This window comes from Macaca nemestrina, chromosome 5 (genome assembly GCF_043159975.1).
Source record: "Macaca nemestrina isolate mMacNem1 chromosome 5, mMacNem.hap1, whole genome shotgun sequence".
Lineage (NCBI taxonomy): Eukaryota > Metazoa > Chordata > Mammalia > Primates > Cercopithecidae > Macaca > Macaca nemestrina.
Genome location: NC_092129.1, coordinates 165,665,551 through 165,677,708, shown reverse-complemented (window position 1 = coordinate 165,677,708; position 12,158 = coordinate 165,665,551). Strand labels below are relative to the sequence as shown.

Genomic DNA, 12,158 nt, shown 5'->3' with positions numbered 1-12,158 from the left:
ATAGGATTTTGCTTTTGTTTAATCAGAACATGAAATTTCCTGATGTGATATGAAATATGAATATGTAGAGAAATTATTTTCACAATTATTTAGTCTCTGTTAAAGATTCAGAATAAAAACAATCTAGTAGAGGAACTTTGCCAGCAGTTTTTATTTTTCATCTAAAGATATATTTTCCCATAGTCATGCCATGTGTAGAGACAAATCTTGTTCCTGTACAGCTTTGACCTTAAGGATAACTGTAGTCATGGACTTCCAACTCTTTTCCTCTTTCTATCCCCCTTCCTCCTTTCTTTCCCTGCTTCATCTGTTCATGTGATATCCACGTAAGGCAGCTCTGGTGTAATGGATCTGGCACTGGGCTTGGTGGCCTCAGAAGGTTGAGGATTGTATTCTGCTCTGCCATGTACAAGCTCTGAGAACTCTGGCAGATTACCTAACTTCTCAGTACCACAATTAATCTATAAAATGAGGAAAACAATTATTTCATCACCTCAAGCAGAAACTCTGTACCCATTGAACATGCCAGGTGAGGAAGCGTACCCTGACTCGGGAGGTGGAGTCGGGAGGGTCATGTCAGCCCAGGAGTTCGAGGCTGCAGTGAGCTATGATTGTTCCACTGCACTCGAGCCTGGGCAACAGAGAGAGACCCTGTCTCTAGGAGGAAAACCCCACAAACAGTAACTCTTCATTTCCCCCTCCTACTGGTCCCTGATAATCTCTATTCTACTTTTTGTCTCTCAGAATTTGACTACTCTAGGTACCTCATTTAAGTGGAATCATATAATATTTGATTTTCTGTCTGGTTTATTTCAGTTAGGCGATGTCTTCAAGGTTCATCCATGTTGTAGCATGTGTCAGAATTTTATTTCCTTTTATTCCATTGTATGTATGTATATATACCACATTTTGTTTGTTCTTCTGTCTTTTTAATTTTTTATTTTTTGAGATGAAGTTTCGTTCTGTCACCCAGGCTGGAGGGCGGTGGCACAATCTTGACTCACTGCAACCTCTGCCTCCTGGGTTCAAGTGATTCTCCCACCTCAACTTCCTGAGTAGCTGGGATTACAGATGTGCCACTGTGTCTGGCTAATTTTGTATTTTTGTATTTTTTTAAATTTTGTATTTTTAGTAGAGACAAGGTTTCACCATGTTGGCCAGGCTGGTCTTGAACTCTTGACCTCAAGTGATCCACCTGCCTCAGCCTCCCACAGTGTTGGGATTACAGGCGTGAGCCACTGCGCCCAGCCTCATTCTTCTGTTGATAGACACTTGGATCACCTCCACTGTTTGGCTATTATGAATAATGTTGCTATGAACATGGGTGTACGAATATCTCTTTGAGACCTTGCTTTCAGTTCTTTTGGATATATACCCAGAAGTGGAATTGCTGGATCATATGTTACCTCTTTGTTTAACTTTTTGAATGACATTCTATTTTTAAGTACTTTTTGAGTCTGTTGAATTGATTGTAGTGATGCAACTCCTAAATACGTTTGCTCATAGTGATATTTCCCGCCGCCCACCTTTATTAAGGTATAATTGATAAGTTACATTTGCAGTATACAGTGTGATGTTTTGCTATATGTATACATTGTGAAATGCTTAAATCAAGCTAATGAACATCATCACTTCACATTGTTTTGTGTATGTGTGGTGAGATCATTTAAAATCTCTCGGCCATTACAGTGTATTATTACTAACTCTGGTCACCATGTTATATGAGAGCTTCCCAGAACTTATTCATCTCATCTAAATGAAACTTTGTAAGCTTGACCAACATCTCCCCATTCTCACCCCACCTTAGTGATCTTTTAATTTCCATAGCTCATATGATATGAATCAGGACAGTGAAGTCAGCTTAAATTTCAGGACTTCAGGGACACCTTGCTGAGGTAGGTGAACCACTCTCTAGCCCATGGTTCCCAGAAGTGCATTAGCGGTAAGTTTCGGGATAACTGAGGGTGAGAATTTGATCAACTGACCTCCAGATGTGTTGGCTAAACAATAGCTTTATCAATCCACATAGTATTTTCTGCTTTGGACCTTTCTATAGGGATTGAGGAGACTGAAGAACGCTGAAGACAGGCTGATGGGCTCAGCTGGTAGGCTCCACTATCTCGCCATGACTGCTGAAAATCCCGCTCCTGGAGATCTGGCTCCGGCCCCCCTCATCACTTGCAAACTCTGCCTGTGTGAGCAGTCTGTGGACAAGATGACCACACTCCAGGAATGCCGGTGCATCTTTTGCACAGCTGTAAGTTTTCCTTGATGCTTTCACTATGAGAAAATACAAAGGGAAAAATTATAAAAGTAGGATATATTTCTGTGGTTTACTGAGAAGCCAAAGTTTGCTACAATATGATCCTGCTTTGGAAAGCATTTCATCTTTGAATCTATTTCCAAATAGTATCTTAAATGGTAAATCCTGGGTTTACTTGTTTTAGCTAAGTATAATGTATGTTTGAAATTTAAAGGCCGGGCACGGTGGCTCAAGCCTGTAATCCCAGCACTTTGGGAGGCCGAGACGGGCGGATCACGAGGTCAGGAGATCGAGACCATCCTGGCTAACACAGTGAAACCCCGTCTCTACTAAAAATACAAAAACTTAGCCGGGCGAGGTGGCAGGCACCTGTAGTCCCAGCTACTCGGGAGGCTGAGGCAGGAGAATGGCGTGAACCCGGGAGGCGGAGCTTGCAGTGAGCTGAGATCCGGCCACTGCACTCCAGCCTGGGTGACAGAGCGAGACTCTGTCTCAAAAAAAAAAAAAAAAAAAAAAAAGAAATTTAATTATTGGTTGAATAAATAGTGTTTCTGATAAGGTTCAAACTATGGAATAGAATAGAAAAATTTTAACATGGTGGCTGGGCGTGGTGCCTCACACCTGTAATCCCAGCACTTTGGGAGGCCGAGGCGGGCGGATCACAAGGTCAGAAGATCGAGACCATCCTGGCTAACACGGTGAAACCCCGTCTCTACTAAAAACACAAAAAATTAGCCGGGCGTGGTGGCGGGTGCCTGTAGTCCCAGCTACTCAGGAGGCTGAGGCAGGAGAATGGTGTGAACCTGGGAGGCGGAGCTTGCAGTGAGCCAAGATCACACCAGTGCACTCCAGCCTGGGTGACAGAGCGAGACTCCGTCTCAAAAAAAAAAAAAAAAAAAAAATTAACATGCTGTAGTTAACTACCACCTATAAGAAACTCACCAGGTATTTTAAATGATAAGAGAAGTCAGGTAGTAATTTATGTACTGAATTTTCATTCATATACTTGTTCATCTTCTACAACGCACGAGGCATAAATTGTACTTTGTCATAGCTTCTTTTATTCTATTTTCACAATATGCTGAATGCTTCTTATTCCACTTAATGAGAGCCCTATAGACCTGCAGAAGTGGGCTTTATCTCTTTTAGTGTGACACCTGGTATCGACACCTGTGACCTTTACTGCCGCTTTTCCTCGAAGGTTGGTTGGTTAAGGTATAAAGGTAGGAAACAGACTGAGTTCCTGTAGGATTTAGTGATGACAGAGACTAGCATTGTTGATTTAATCAACAAATACCTATTGAGCAGGAACTATGTCCCAGGACTGGTTCTAGGCACCGGGATTTATCAGTTAAGGAAACAAAACCCAGCGAAGTTTCTTGCTTTTAGGAGCTTACATTCTATCCAAGAACATTATGTAGGAGTTCAGGGCTGAGAGGATGTTGCTGTTTTAGGTGGGGGGTCAGAAGTAGGCTTTGCTGAGGAGTAATGTTTGTGCGGCTTCTCCTTCCTCTTGTTGTTAGTGTGTGTTGCTTTATAGGAAGTGAGGAAATGGCCTTGTTGTCTGAGAGTAACTTCAGTTTCCTTTGGTCTTGCTTTGTTTCTGAAGGCTGTCCTTCAAAACAATTATTTCTCTGACTTTCTAACCCTTGCTAATCCTTGAAACAAATGAGTCAGAAACAACATTTGGTGAAAACCAGGATACACATATTTTGCTGAGGGTTACTGCTGTTTTAAAAGAATTCAATTTTTGCTATGACATTTAATAGTGCAGAATTTAAGTGTGTGCGTCAACATTGGGGAAATAATACACGGTGAAGGTTGTATTTCATCTTCACAGGGAGCTAACCCTGTCCTGTTACTGTTTCAATAGATTTTAGTTCCTGATTCAAAACAGCATTGCTGCTTCTCATTTCTCTTTCAGCAATTTGAGGGTAGGAGTTAGTACCGTTAGCTTATTCAGTCATCTAGATTCACACTTCCTCATTGTTAGGGAGTGCTCAAAAGCAGAAAGTCAAATGGCTTAATATTTTTGGTATCCATCAATTTTGGATCTTTTTGCACCTAGAAACATTAACTTTCCCTGGCATCCTGTTACCCTATTACCTGTGAGCTGCCAAAATAGTAAGCAATGTATGATTACCTTAGCGTCTGTAAAATTGTAATTTGAATCAGACTCGCCTGAAATACTACTCTAACTTTCTTTTGGTTAGAGATTTATTTCTGCTTTTTTAAAAAATGACTTAAAATGTATCTTACACTTCCCAGACTTTATTTTGCATCTGTATTACAGTGTCAAATGTTTTGTGTTTTTGAGACTAAAAAGAAATTTGTAACTTTTTAATATGCCACATACTACTGACTTCTACTTTTAAATAGGATTGGATGACATCTCCCAATTGCTTGTGCCTACCATATATTTAAAATGGCTTTACTGAGAACCACCCCCCTGCCCCAGGGAGTATCCACATGTAATGATCTTCCTGCTAGATTTGATGTTATGCTGGTATATACTGGTATATGTAATGTGTGTATTTTTTCTTTTCATGTTAGATGGATAATGTGCTTACTGTGTAACAAGGTTTTGCATATCTTACGTGACTGTGGGAAACCAATCATCACTCTTATGAACTACAAAAGGATCTATACTGGAATAGTTTCTTGGATTTAATAAAGCTTTAACAACATTCTGTCATTGTTCTGTCTTCTGTAAGAGGCATCCCTGGCCATTTTGCTGCGAGCCTAGCTTTTTTTTTTTCCCCCCAGGATTGCCACACTCCAATTCCAGCTGTACCCCAACTCAGCTGTGTAATTGGGCACATGGTAAATCTCTTTGGGCCTCTGATTTTTCATGTGTAAAATGAAGGTGCTAGGATCCTTCACAGTGCTCCAAAGAGGGGGCAGTATACTCTGGGTATGCAGAGGGACAGATGTGGAATATTTGACTTGACCATTGAATGTTAATCAGTTATTTCCTTATCTTTAGAGAGACCTGGCCTTTAAATGGATGCCCCCACCCCAAGTGTGTTCCATAGACCACCAGCTCTGGGAAACCGAGATATCCTTGAATGAAATGTTCCATAGTCAAATTAGCTTGGGAACTACAATGTTCTTCTGTTCCTTTCTTGGAGGGATGTAAGGCACATTTGCATTTTAGAGGCTCTGTGAAATCTTGTAGTTAGAGGGAAAGCAGGGGAATCTTGCTTAGCTTCTAGGATGTGAAGCATTTCCATTTGACCCTGCCACCCTTTTGAGTGGAACACCTATTGCCCACAACCGATGCTCTGAAGAACACTGCTTTAAATTATTTCATGTAGGTGATTCTTGATTTAAATAACATCCAGGGAAAGGAATGTGGTAGATGTTGTTTCACATAAACCATCAATATTATCTAGGTTCTTGTTAAAGGATGTTCTAGCTGTGAAGATGGTTTCTGCTAGACTATTTGCTCAGCTTTAATATGGAGAATAAAGTGTAATATAAAGTAAGAGAAGCTGCATATACAGGAAAAATGGGGCATAGTTCTTACTGGCATGACTGACGTCATAGAACATGAGTTGTATTACAGAACCAAAGAGGTTGATGTCTTGGGGTTACAGAAAAAAAGATGTAGCATAATTACTTGTTCTATTTTGAAGGTTAAATATCTTAGGGATGTTTGTCTATTAATGACATGGAAAGAGTATCTGTTTCTCCCTTCTTCTCTTTTGCCTGTATATTTAAATAACCCAAATATAACAATTCTAACTTTCCTTTTCTGGGTTTGCAACACATTCTTTCAGATAATGCCACACAATGTTAATTCAAGCGAAATAAATTCACAAGTCAGTTATCAAAGTAATGGAAATTTGTGGGTTTGCTCCCTTATGTACAATATTTGCTTCTGATTTATTTTAGAAGTGATTTCTGTCAGTCGTGAATTAAGGAATAGTGAAAACACAGTTGTTGCTTGTTTTTATAACCTAGATAATTTCACCTGAAAAGAGTCGGTATGTTGGGCATGGCCTATTTACCTTTCAGATTAAATACAGGATGTGCTAAGCAAAAAGAAAATAAAGTCCAGCCATATTCTTGCCTTTTTTCCATTACGTTCTATTGGCTCTAGGTAGTTAGAACTTCTTTTACTATTCATTTCTTGGAGCCAAATGGATTTTCCAATGTTTAAAAAGTGAGAGGAAATATAAAACATTTTAGACCAAGCCCTTCTTTCCCTTGGGGCCTGTCGGGTGACCTTTAAGAAAAGCCCAGAGTTGGTTTGGGAGACTGTCTTGGTCCATTTTGCATTACTATAACAGAATACAGAGGCTAGGTAATTTATAAAGAAAAGAGATTGATTTAACTCACAGTTTTGCAGGTGGGAAGTTAGAGAAGCATGGTGCTGGCATCTACTTGGCTTCTGGTGAGGGTCTCATGCTAGGTCAAAACACAGCAGAGAAGGTCAAAGGGAAAGTGGACATGTGCAAAGAGACAAAACCCAAAGGCCATCCTGGCTTTGTAACAACTCACTCTGGCAGGAACTATTAAGAATTAATTCCCTCAAGAACTAATTCATTCCCAGCAGAGCACGAACTCAGTCACTACCCAGAGAGTGGCACCAAGCCATTCCCCAACTAGGACCCACCTCCCAACACTACCACATTGGAGATCAAATTTCAATGTGAATTTTGGTGGGGACACACAAACCATATCCAAACCATAGCAGAGACATCTACCATTTGGGAGGATTTGCAATGTGTATGTGCACACACAGTTTGGTAACTCTCAAATGAAGCATGAATCCGTGGTGGATCTTTCCTGGGTTCTAACTGTTATCTACACTAGGAGAAAGGAATGCCACTTCCTGTTTCCACCTCTGTTTCTCCCTTGCAGTATACCATAGTGTGTTAGAATGCAGATATGGAGATGAGAAGACCCAGGCTGAAGTTCAGGCTTTGTCATTTGATGGTGTATGATTTGAGGCAAGTTGTTTGCCTTCTCTAGACCTTGGTTTCTTTGCCTGTAAGATGGAGGGAGGGAGGCGTTGAGAATACCTACCTTTATTTCCTAAGATCCATCAGTGTGCTGAGCTGTTATGTTCTTCAAAAAGATTTCAGAGAAGGGAAAGCCTATAATAATTTAACTGGCTTCCTCACTAGCCTTTAATAAAAAAGTGGTTATATGGGTAATTACAACCTCACTAGTATTCTGAGATACCCAGAGATTAGCAGTTAAGATAGAGAGAAATGTCTCTTTTGGATTTGTTCAAAGTGTGGCTTTGAAATATTTAAACCAAATATCTAGAATTAGAACTTACAGGGAAAAAAAGCGTCAATACCGCTTTGACAGTAAATAGATGAGCACATTTCTGGTGGGTATAAAAGATTCAGATGAAAGGATGTTTCAAAGTACCATATATTTAAGAACTTGCTTACTTCCAATAACATAATAATATAATTACTTGTTGGCTTGATATGTTAGTCTAGTATCATTTTAAGTACCTGGTATTGAGAACTCTCTGGAACCACCAGAAATAATGAGGGATCTTACTCAAGGCCAATGTCACAGAACGATTTTCTGTCCCCTCTTCTGGTCATGAGACCTGCCAACCTTTCCCAAAGCTTTTAAATTCTCCAGCTCCAGATTCCCATGTCTTCTACTACTATTAAATGGGCCGAAGTAAATTCTGCCAGTTCAAAGCACTGTATTATTCTGTTAGTTTCTGGTACCCAAATATGCTTGCTTGCAAGGTTACTTTTTTTCTTTCTTTTTTTTATTTTTATTATTTTTGAGACGGAGTCTCGCTCTGTTGCCCAGGCTGGAGTGCAGTGGTGCGATCTTGGCTCACTGTGACCTCCGCCTCCCGTGTTCAAGTGGTTCTCCTGCCTCAGCCTCTGGAGTAGCTGGGATTACAGGCATGTGCCACCACGCCTGGCTAATTTTTTTTTGTATTTTTAGTAGAGCCAGGGTTTCACCATGTAGGTCAGGCTGGTCTTGAACTCCTGACCTCTTGATCCGCCTGCCTCGGCCTCCCAAAGTGCTGGGATTATAGGCGTGAGCCACCATGCCCAGCACAAGGTTAGTTTTATGCTTTCCCTTAGCTTTGCTTGGGGTGGTTAGCAGTGAATTTATCTTTGTTTGTGAAATAACTTCAATATACTCACTGCTTATATCTATTAAGAGATTTAATGACAATACTATGGTGACTTTTGTATTTATCGGTCAAGTCATAGGTATACAATGCCAATTTTATTGGCACTATATTTTTCCACTGACAACGGAGCCACTGCAGGGTCAGATGGCATCTGTGGAAAAAGAGCAAACAGTAACAGCATGAGAAATGGATTAGAGATGACTCAAGGAGGAGCTGGCTTCCTGGACCTATGATCTCATCCATGCCTAATGCTTACCACTTACTTATTCAAGGAAAGTAGTAAAATGTGGCAAGAGAGGAAAGAACAGCAGAAGAAAACCATACTATTAAGGCCCTAATGTCTTTGTCATAGCATCATAGTCCTAGAATTGGAAGTGACCTTAGATCTTCTAGTTCCCCCACCCTCCTAATGAAAGAAGTCCTTTCTGGGATGCCAGTATGGTTTGGCATTTAAGAGAATGGGTCTCGAGTTTGGTAGCTTAGGCTTTATTTATTCAACAAATATTTGCTGTGTCTTACATAGTTCTGATGGTTTGAATATAGTGGTGAACAATCAGATTAAGCCCTGGTTTTCAAATAACTCAACTTTTAGTATGTGACATAGATGCTAACAAGTAAATACAGAAATCAGGTAATGGTATGTGCTATGGAAAAATAGGGTGAGGGGGGTCGGGAGTGCTGTGGGGAAGGGGGGCTTCTACTTTGTTAGATGATCAGGGAAGTCTCAGTGATAAGGTATTATTTGAGCAGAGACCTGAAGGAAATGGGGAACAAGCCATAAAAATATCTGGGAGAAGAGGGTTGTCGCCAGAGGGAAGCAGTATGGAGGTCTTAAGTTGGGAGTGTGCTTGGTGTATCAAAGAGGCTGGTGTGGCTGGAGAAGTGTGTGTGTGTGTGTGTGTGTGTGTGTGTGTGTGTGTGTGTGTGTAGGGGGAGTAGTAGGAGATGAAGGCTAAGTCCTGTAATCAATCTGCTCTTTGAAAGCTGGAGACCCAGGAGAACCAGTGGTGTATTTCCAGTCCAAGTTTGAAGGCTTGAGAACTAGGAGAGCCAATGGTATAAGTCCCAGTCCGAGGGCAGGAGAAAACTGATGTCCCAGCTCAGGCATTCAGGCAGGGAGATGAATTCTTTCCTCTTTTTGTTATTTTTAGGCTCTTAATGGATTGGATGATGCCTGCTCACAATGGGGAGGGTAAACTGCTTTACTCAGTTTACCGATGCAAGTGCTGATTGTATTAGTCTGTTTTCACATGCTATAAAGAATACCTGAGATCTATAAAGGAAGGAGGTTTAATTGACTCACAGTTCATGGGGAGGCCTCAGGAAACTTACAATCATGGCGGAAGGGGAAGCAGCCACATCTTACACAGTAGCAGGCGAGAAAGAGAGCACCACACTTATCAAACAACCGGATCTCGTGAGAATTCACTATCATGGGAACAGCATGGGGAATACTGCCCCTATAATCCAGTCACCTCCCACCAGGTCCCTCCCTCAACACCTGGGGATTATAATTCAAGATGAGATTTGGGTGGGGACACAGAACCAAGCTGTCTCACTGATCTTATCCAGAAACACTCACACACACATGCCCAGAAATGAGGCATATGGGAGGCATCCTGTGGCCAGTTTAACACACAAAATTAACCTTTATGCATAGAGAATACACTACAGGAGCCAGGGTGAAAGCAAGAAGACTACTTAGAAGGCAAACATAGTAATCCAGGCCAGAGATGATAGTGGCCTGGAAGCTGGTAATGTCTTTGGGCAGTCTATTGGGTCATTTTCTTTAATATAATATAGGGAAAAGAAATCATCTCATAAGATTATATAGAAGATTACAGTAGATAATCTAGATAAATTACTTAGTACAGTGCCAGAATACAACTAGCATGTATAGCTCTACTCTTTTTAGTGTGGTCATCTAGCTTTTGACTGATAATTTCCAGGATTGGGCCATACTATAGTACTGACTATTCAATTATTGGAAATTTCTAAATTGAAACCATCTTTTGCTCTACATTCATTTGAAACTGGTTTCTATGTAAATTCTGTTAGTGTTACTTCCGCTCTCTAAAATAAAATTGGTTAGAATCTAATTTTACTATTCCTGGTTGAAATCTAATTTTACTCACTAGCTTCATATTATTTGAATGAAGGTTATCTTTTTTTTAGAGGGTGAATGTCAGATGACTCATGAAAAATTCTCCTATAGTGCTCAGTCCAATGTAGGAAATAGTGAGCTATCTCTAGTAGTGAGATAATTAGGCCTGCCTCTAGTTCCAATTCTGTCAATAACTTTATGACTCGAATCAAATAATTTCTCTAGAATTTCCTCATTTGTAAAAATGGTGGCTTGGTTTGGAATTTTTCTTTTTAGTTATTTCTTTCTTTTTTTTTTTTTTTTTTTGAGACGGAGTCTCGCTCTGTCACCCAGGCTGGAGTGCAGTGGCGCGATCTCGGCTCACTGCAAGCTCCGCCTCCCAGGTTCACGCCATTCTCCTGCCTCAGCCTTCCGAGTAGCTGGGACTACAGGCGCCCGCCATCTCACCCACCCAGTTTTTTGTATTTTTTTAGTGGAGACGGGGTTTCACCGTGTTAGCCAGGATGGTCTCGATCTCCTGACCTCGTGATCCTCCTGTCTCGGCCTCCCAAAGTGCTGGGATTACAGGCTTGAGCCACCATGCCCGGCCTCTTTTTTTTTTTCAGAGTCTCATTTTGTTGCCCAGGCTGGAGTGCAGTGGTGCAATCTCAGCTCACTGTGACCTTTGCCTCTTGGGTTCAAGTGATTCTCCTGCCTCAGCCTCCTGAGTAGCTGGGATTATAGGTGCCTGCCACCATGCCTGGCTGATTTTTGTACTTTTAGTAGAGATGGGGTTTCACCGTGTTGGCCAGCCTGGTCTCAAACTCATGACCTCAAGTGATCCTCCTGCCTTGGCCTCCCAAAGTGCTGGTATTACAGGTGTGAGCCACTGCACCCAGCCTGGGATTTTTCTAAAACCATGATTTCTTTTTCTTCATCATTTTCTCTTCTTTAAGCTGAGAATCCTCAATTACTTTAACCAGCCAAATTATTTTCCTATGGGAGGTTTCAGTTTGCTAAGGAAGATATATCATTCATCTTACTAGTTACTATTTTAATATGCATTTATCTTCTACATTTAGGTCCTGTAACCAAAGTAGCATGATCTTAGTCCGTTTTGGATGGAAACATGACTGTCGTGGAAACTGTGGCATTCACTTGGATCCCTATTTAGGGCAATGTTTCTGTCCTCCCATTTCCCAGGGACTAGCTTATGGAACAATGACTGATTGCTACAGGGATATAAAGGTCTTTCCCTTTCAGCTTAATGAGGTGCAGATGCAAAGGGCCCTGCCTACCTTCAGAGTACCCTGTTGGATTGTAGGACCAGATGAGGCCCTGGCTGCAGCTGCATGGCGGGTCAGGATCTCCCTCTGCCCACTTGTATTCTCCTTACTTCCTTATAGGCATGACTTTGGTGAGAATATACCCCATAAATCTTCTAAATGGAATTCTCCATCCCTGAATCAATTTCTAGGGAACACAGTTGAAGACACAAATCTGTGAATTATTATTTTTCTTCTGGTAATGCCTCTACCTATATAGTCCAGAAAAGTGTTTCCTTTTTTTTCTCTGCAAAATGAGCATTTAATGACTTTTACAGGGTCTGCCTTTCATCCCATTGCCTCTAAGTTAACTAACAAAGTATGATATATTCCTTAAGTGTGTTACATTCCTGCTTT

At 41.0% G+C, this 12,158-nt stretch overlaps 1 protein-coding gene and 1 pseudogene across 3 annotated transcripts in view; one reads left to right on the top strand and one right to left on the bottom strand.

Annotated features, from left to right (window-relative positions):
* The window catches only part of LOC105482500 (ring finger protein 144B), a 198,764-nt gene that overhangs the window by 119,417 nt on the left and 67,189 nt on the right, over positions 1-12,158 (top strand). For all 3 annotated transcript variants that reach the window (XM_011742644.3, XM_011742640.3, XM_011742641.3), the window contains exon 2: positions 2,057-2,257. In XM_011742644.3, coding sequence (XP_011740946.1) covers positions 2,093-2,257 — 165 coding nt within the window. In that variant the 5' untranslated portion in view covers positions 2,057-2,092. The remainder of the gene's footprint in view (positions 1-2,056; positions 2,258-12,158) is intronic.
* On the bottom strand, positions 4,811-4,906 carry LOC112426827 (small nucleolar RNA U13; annotated as a pseudogene).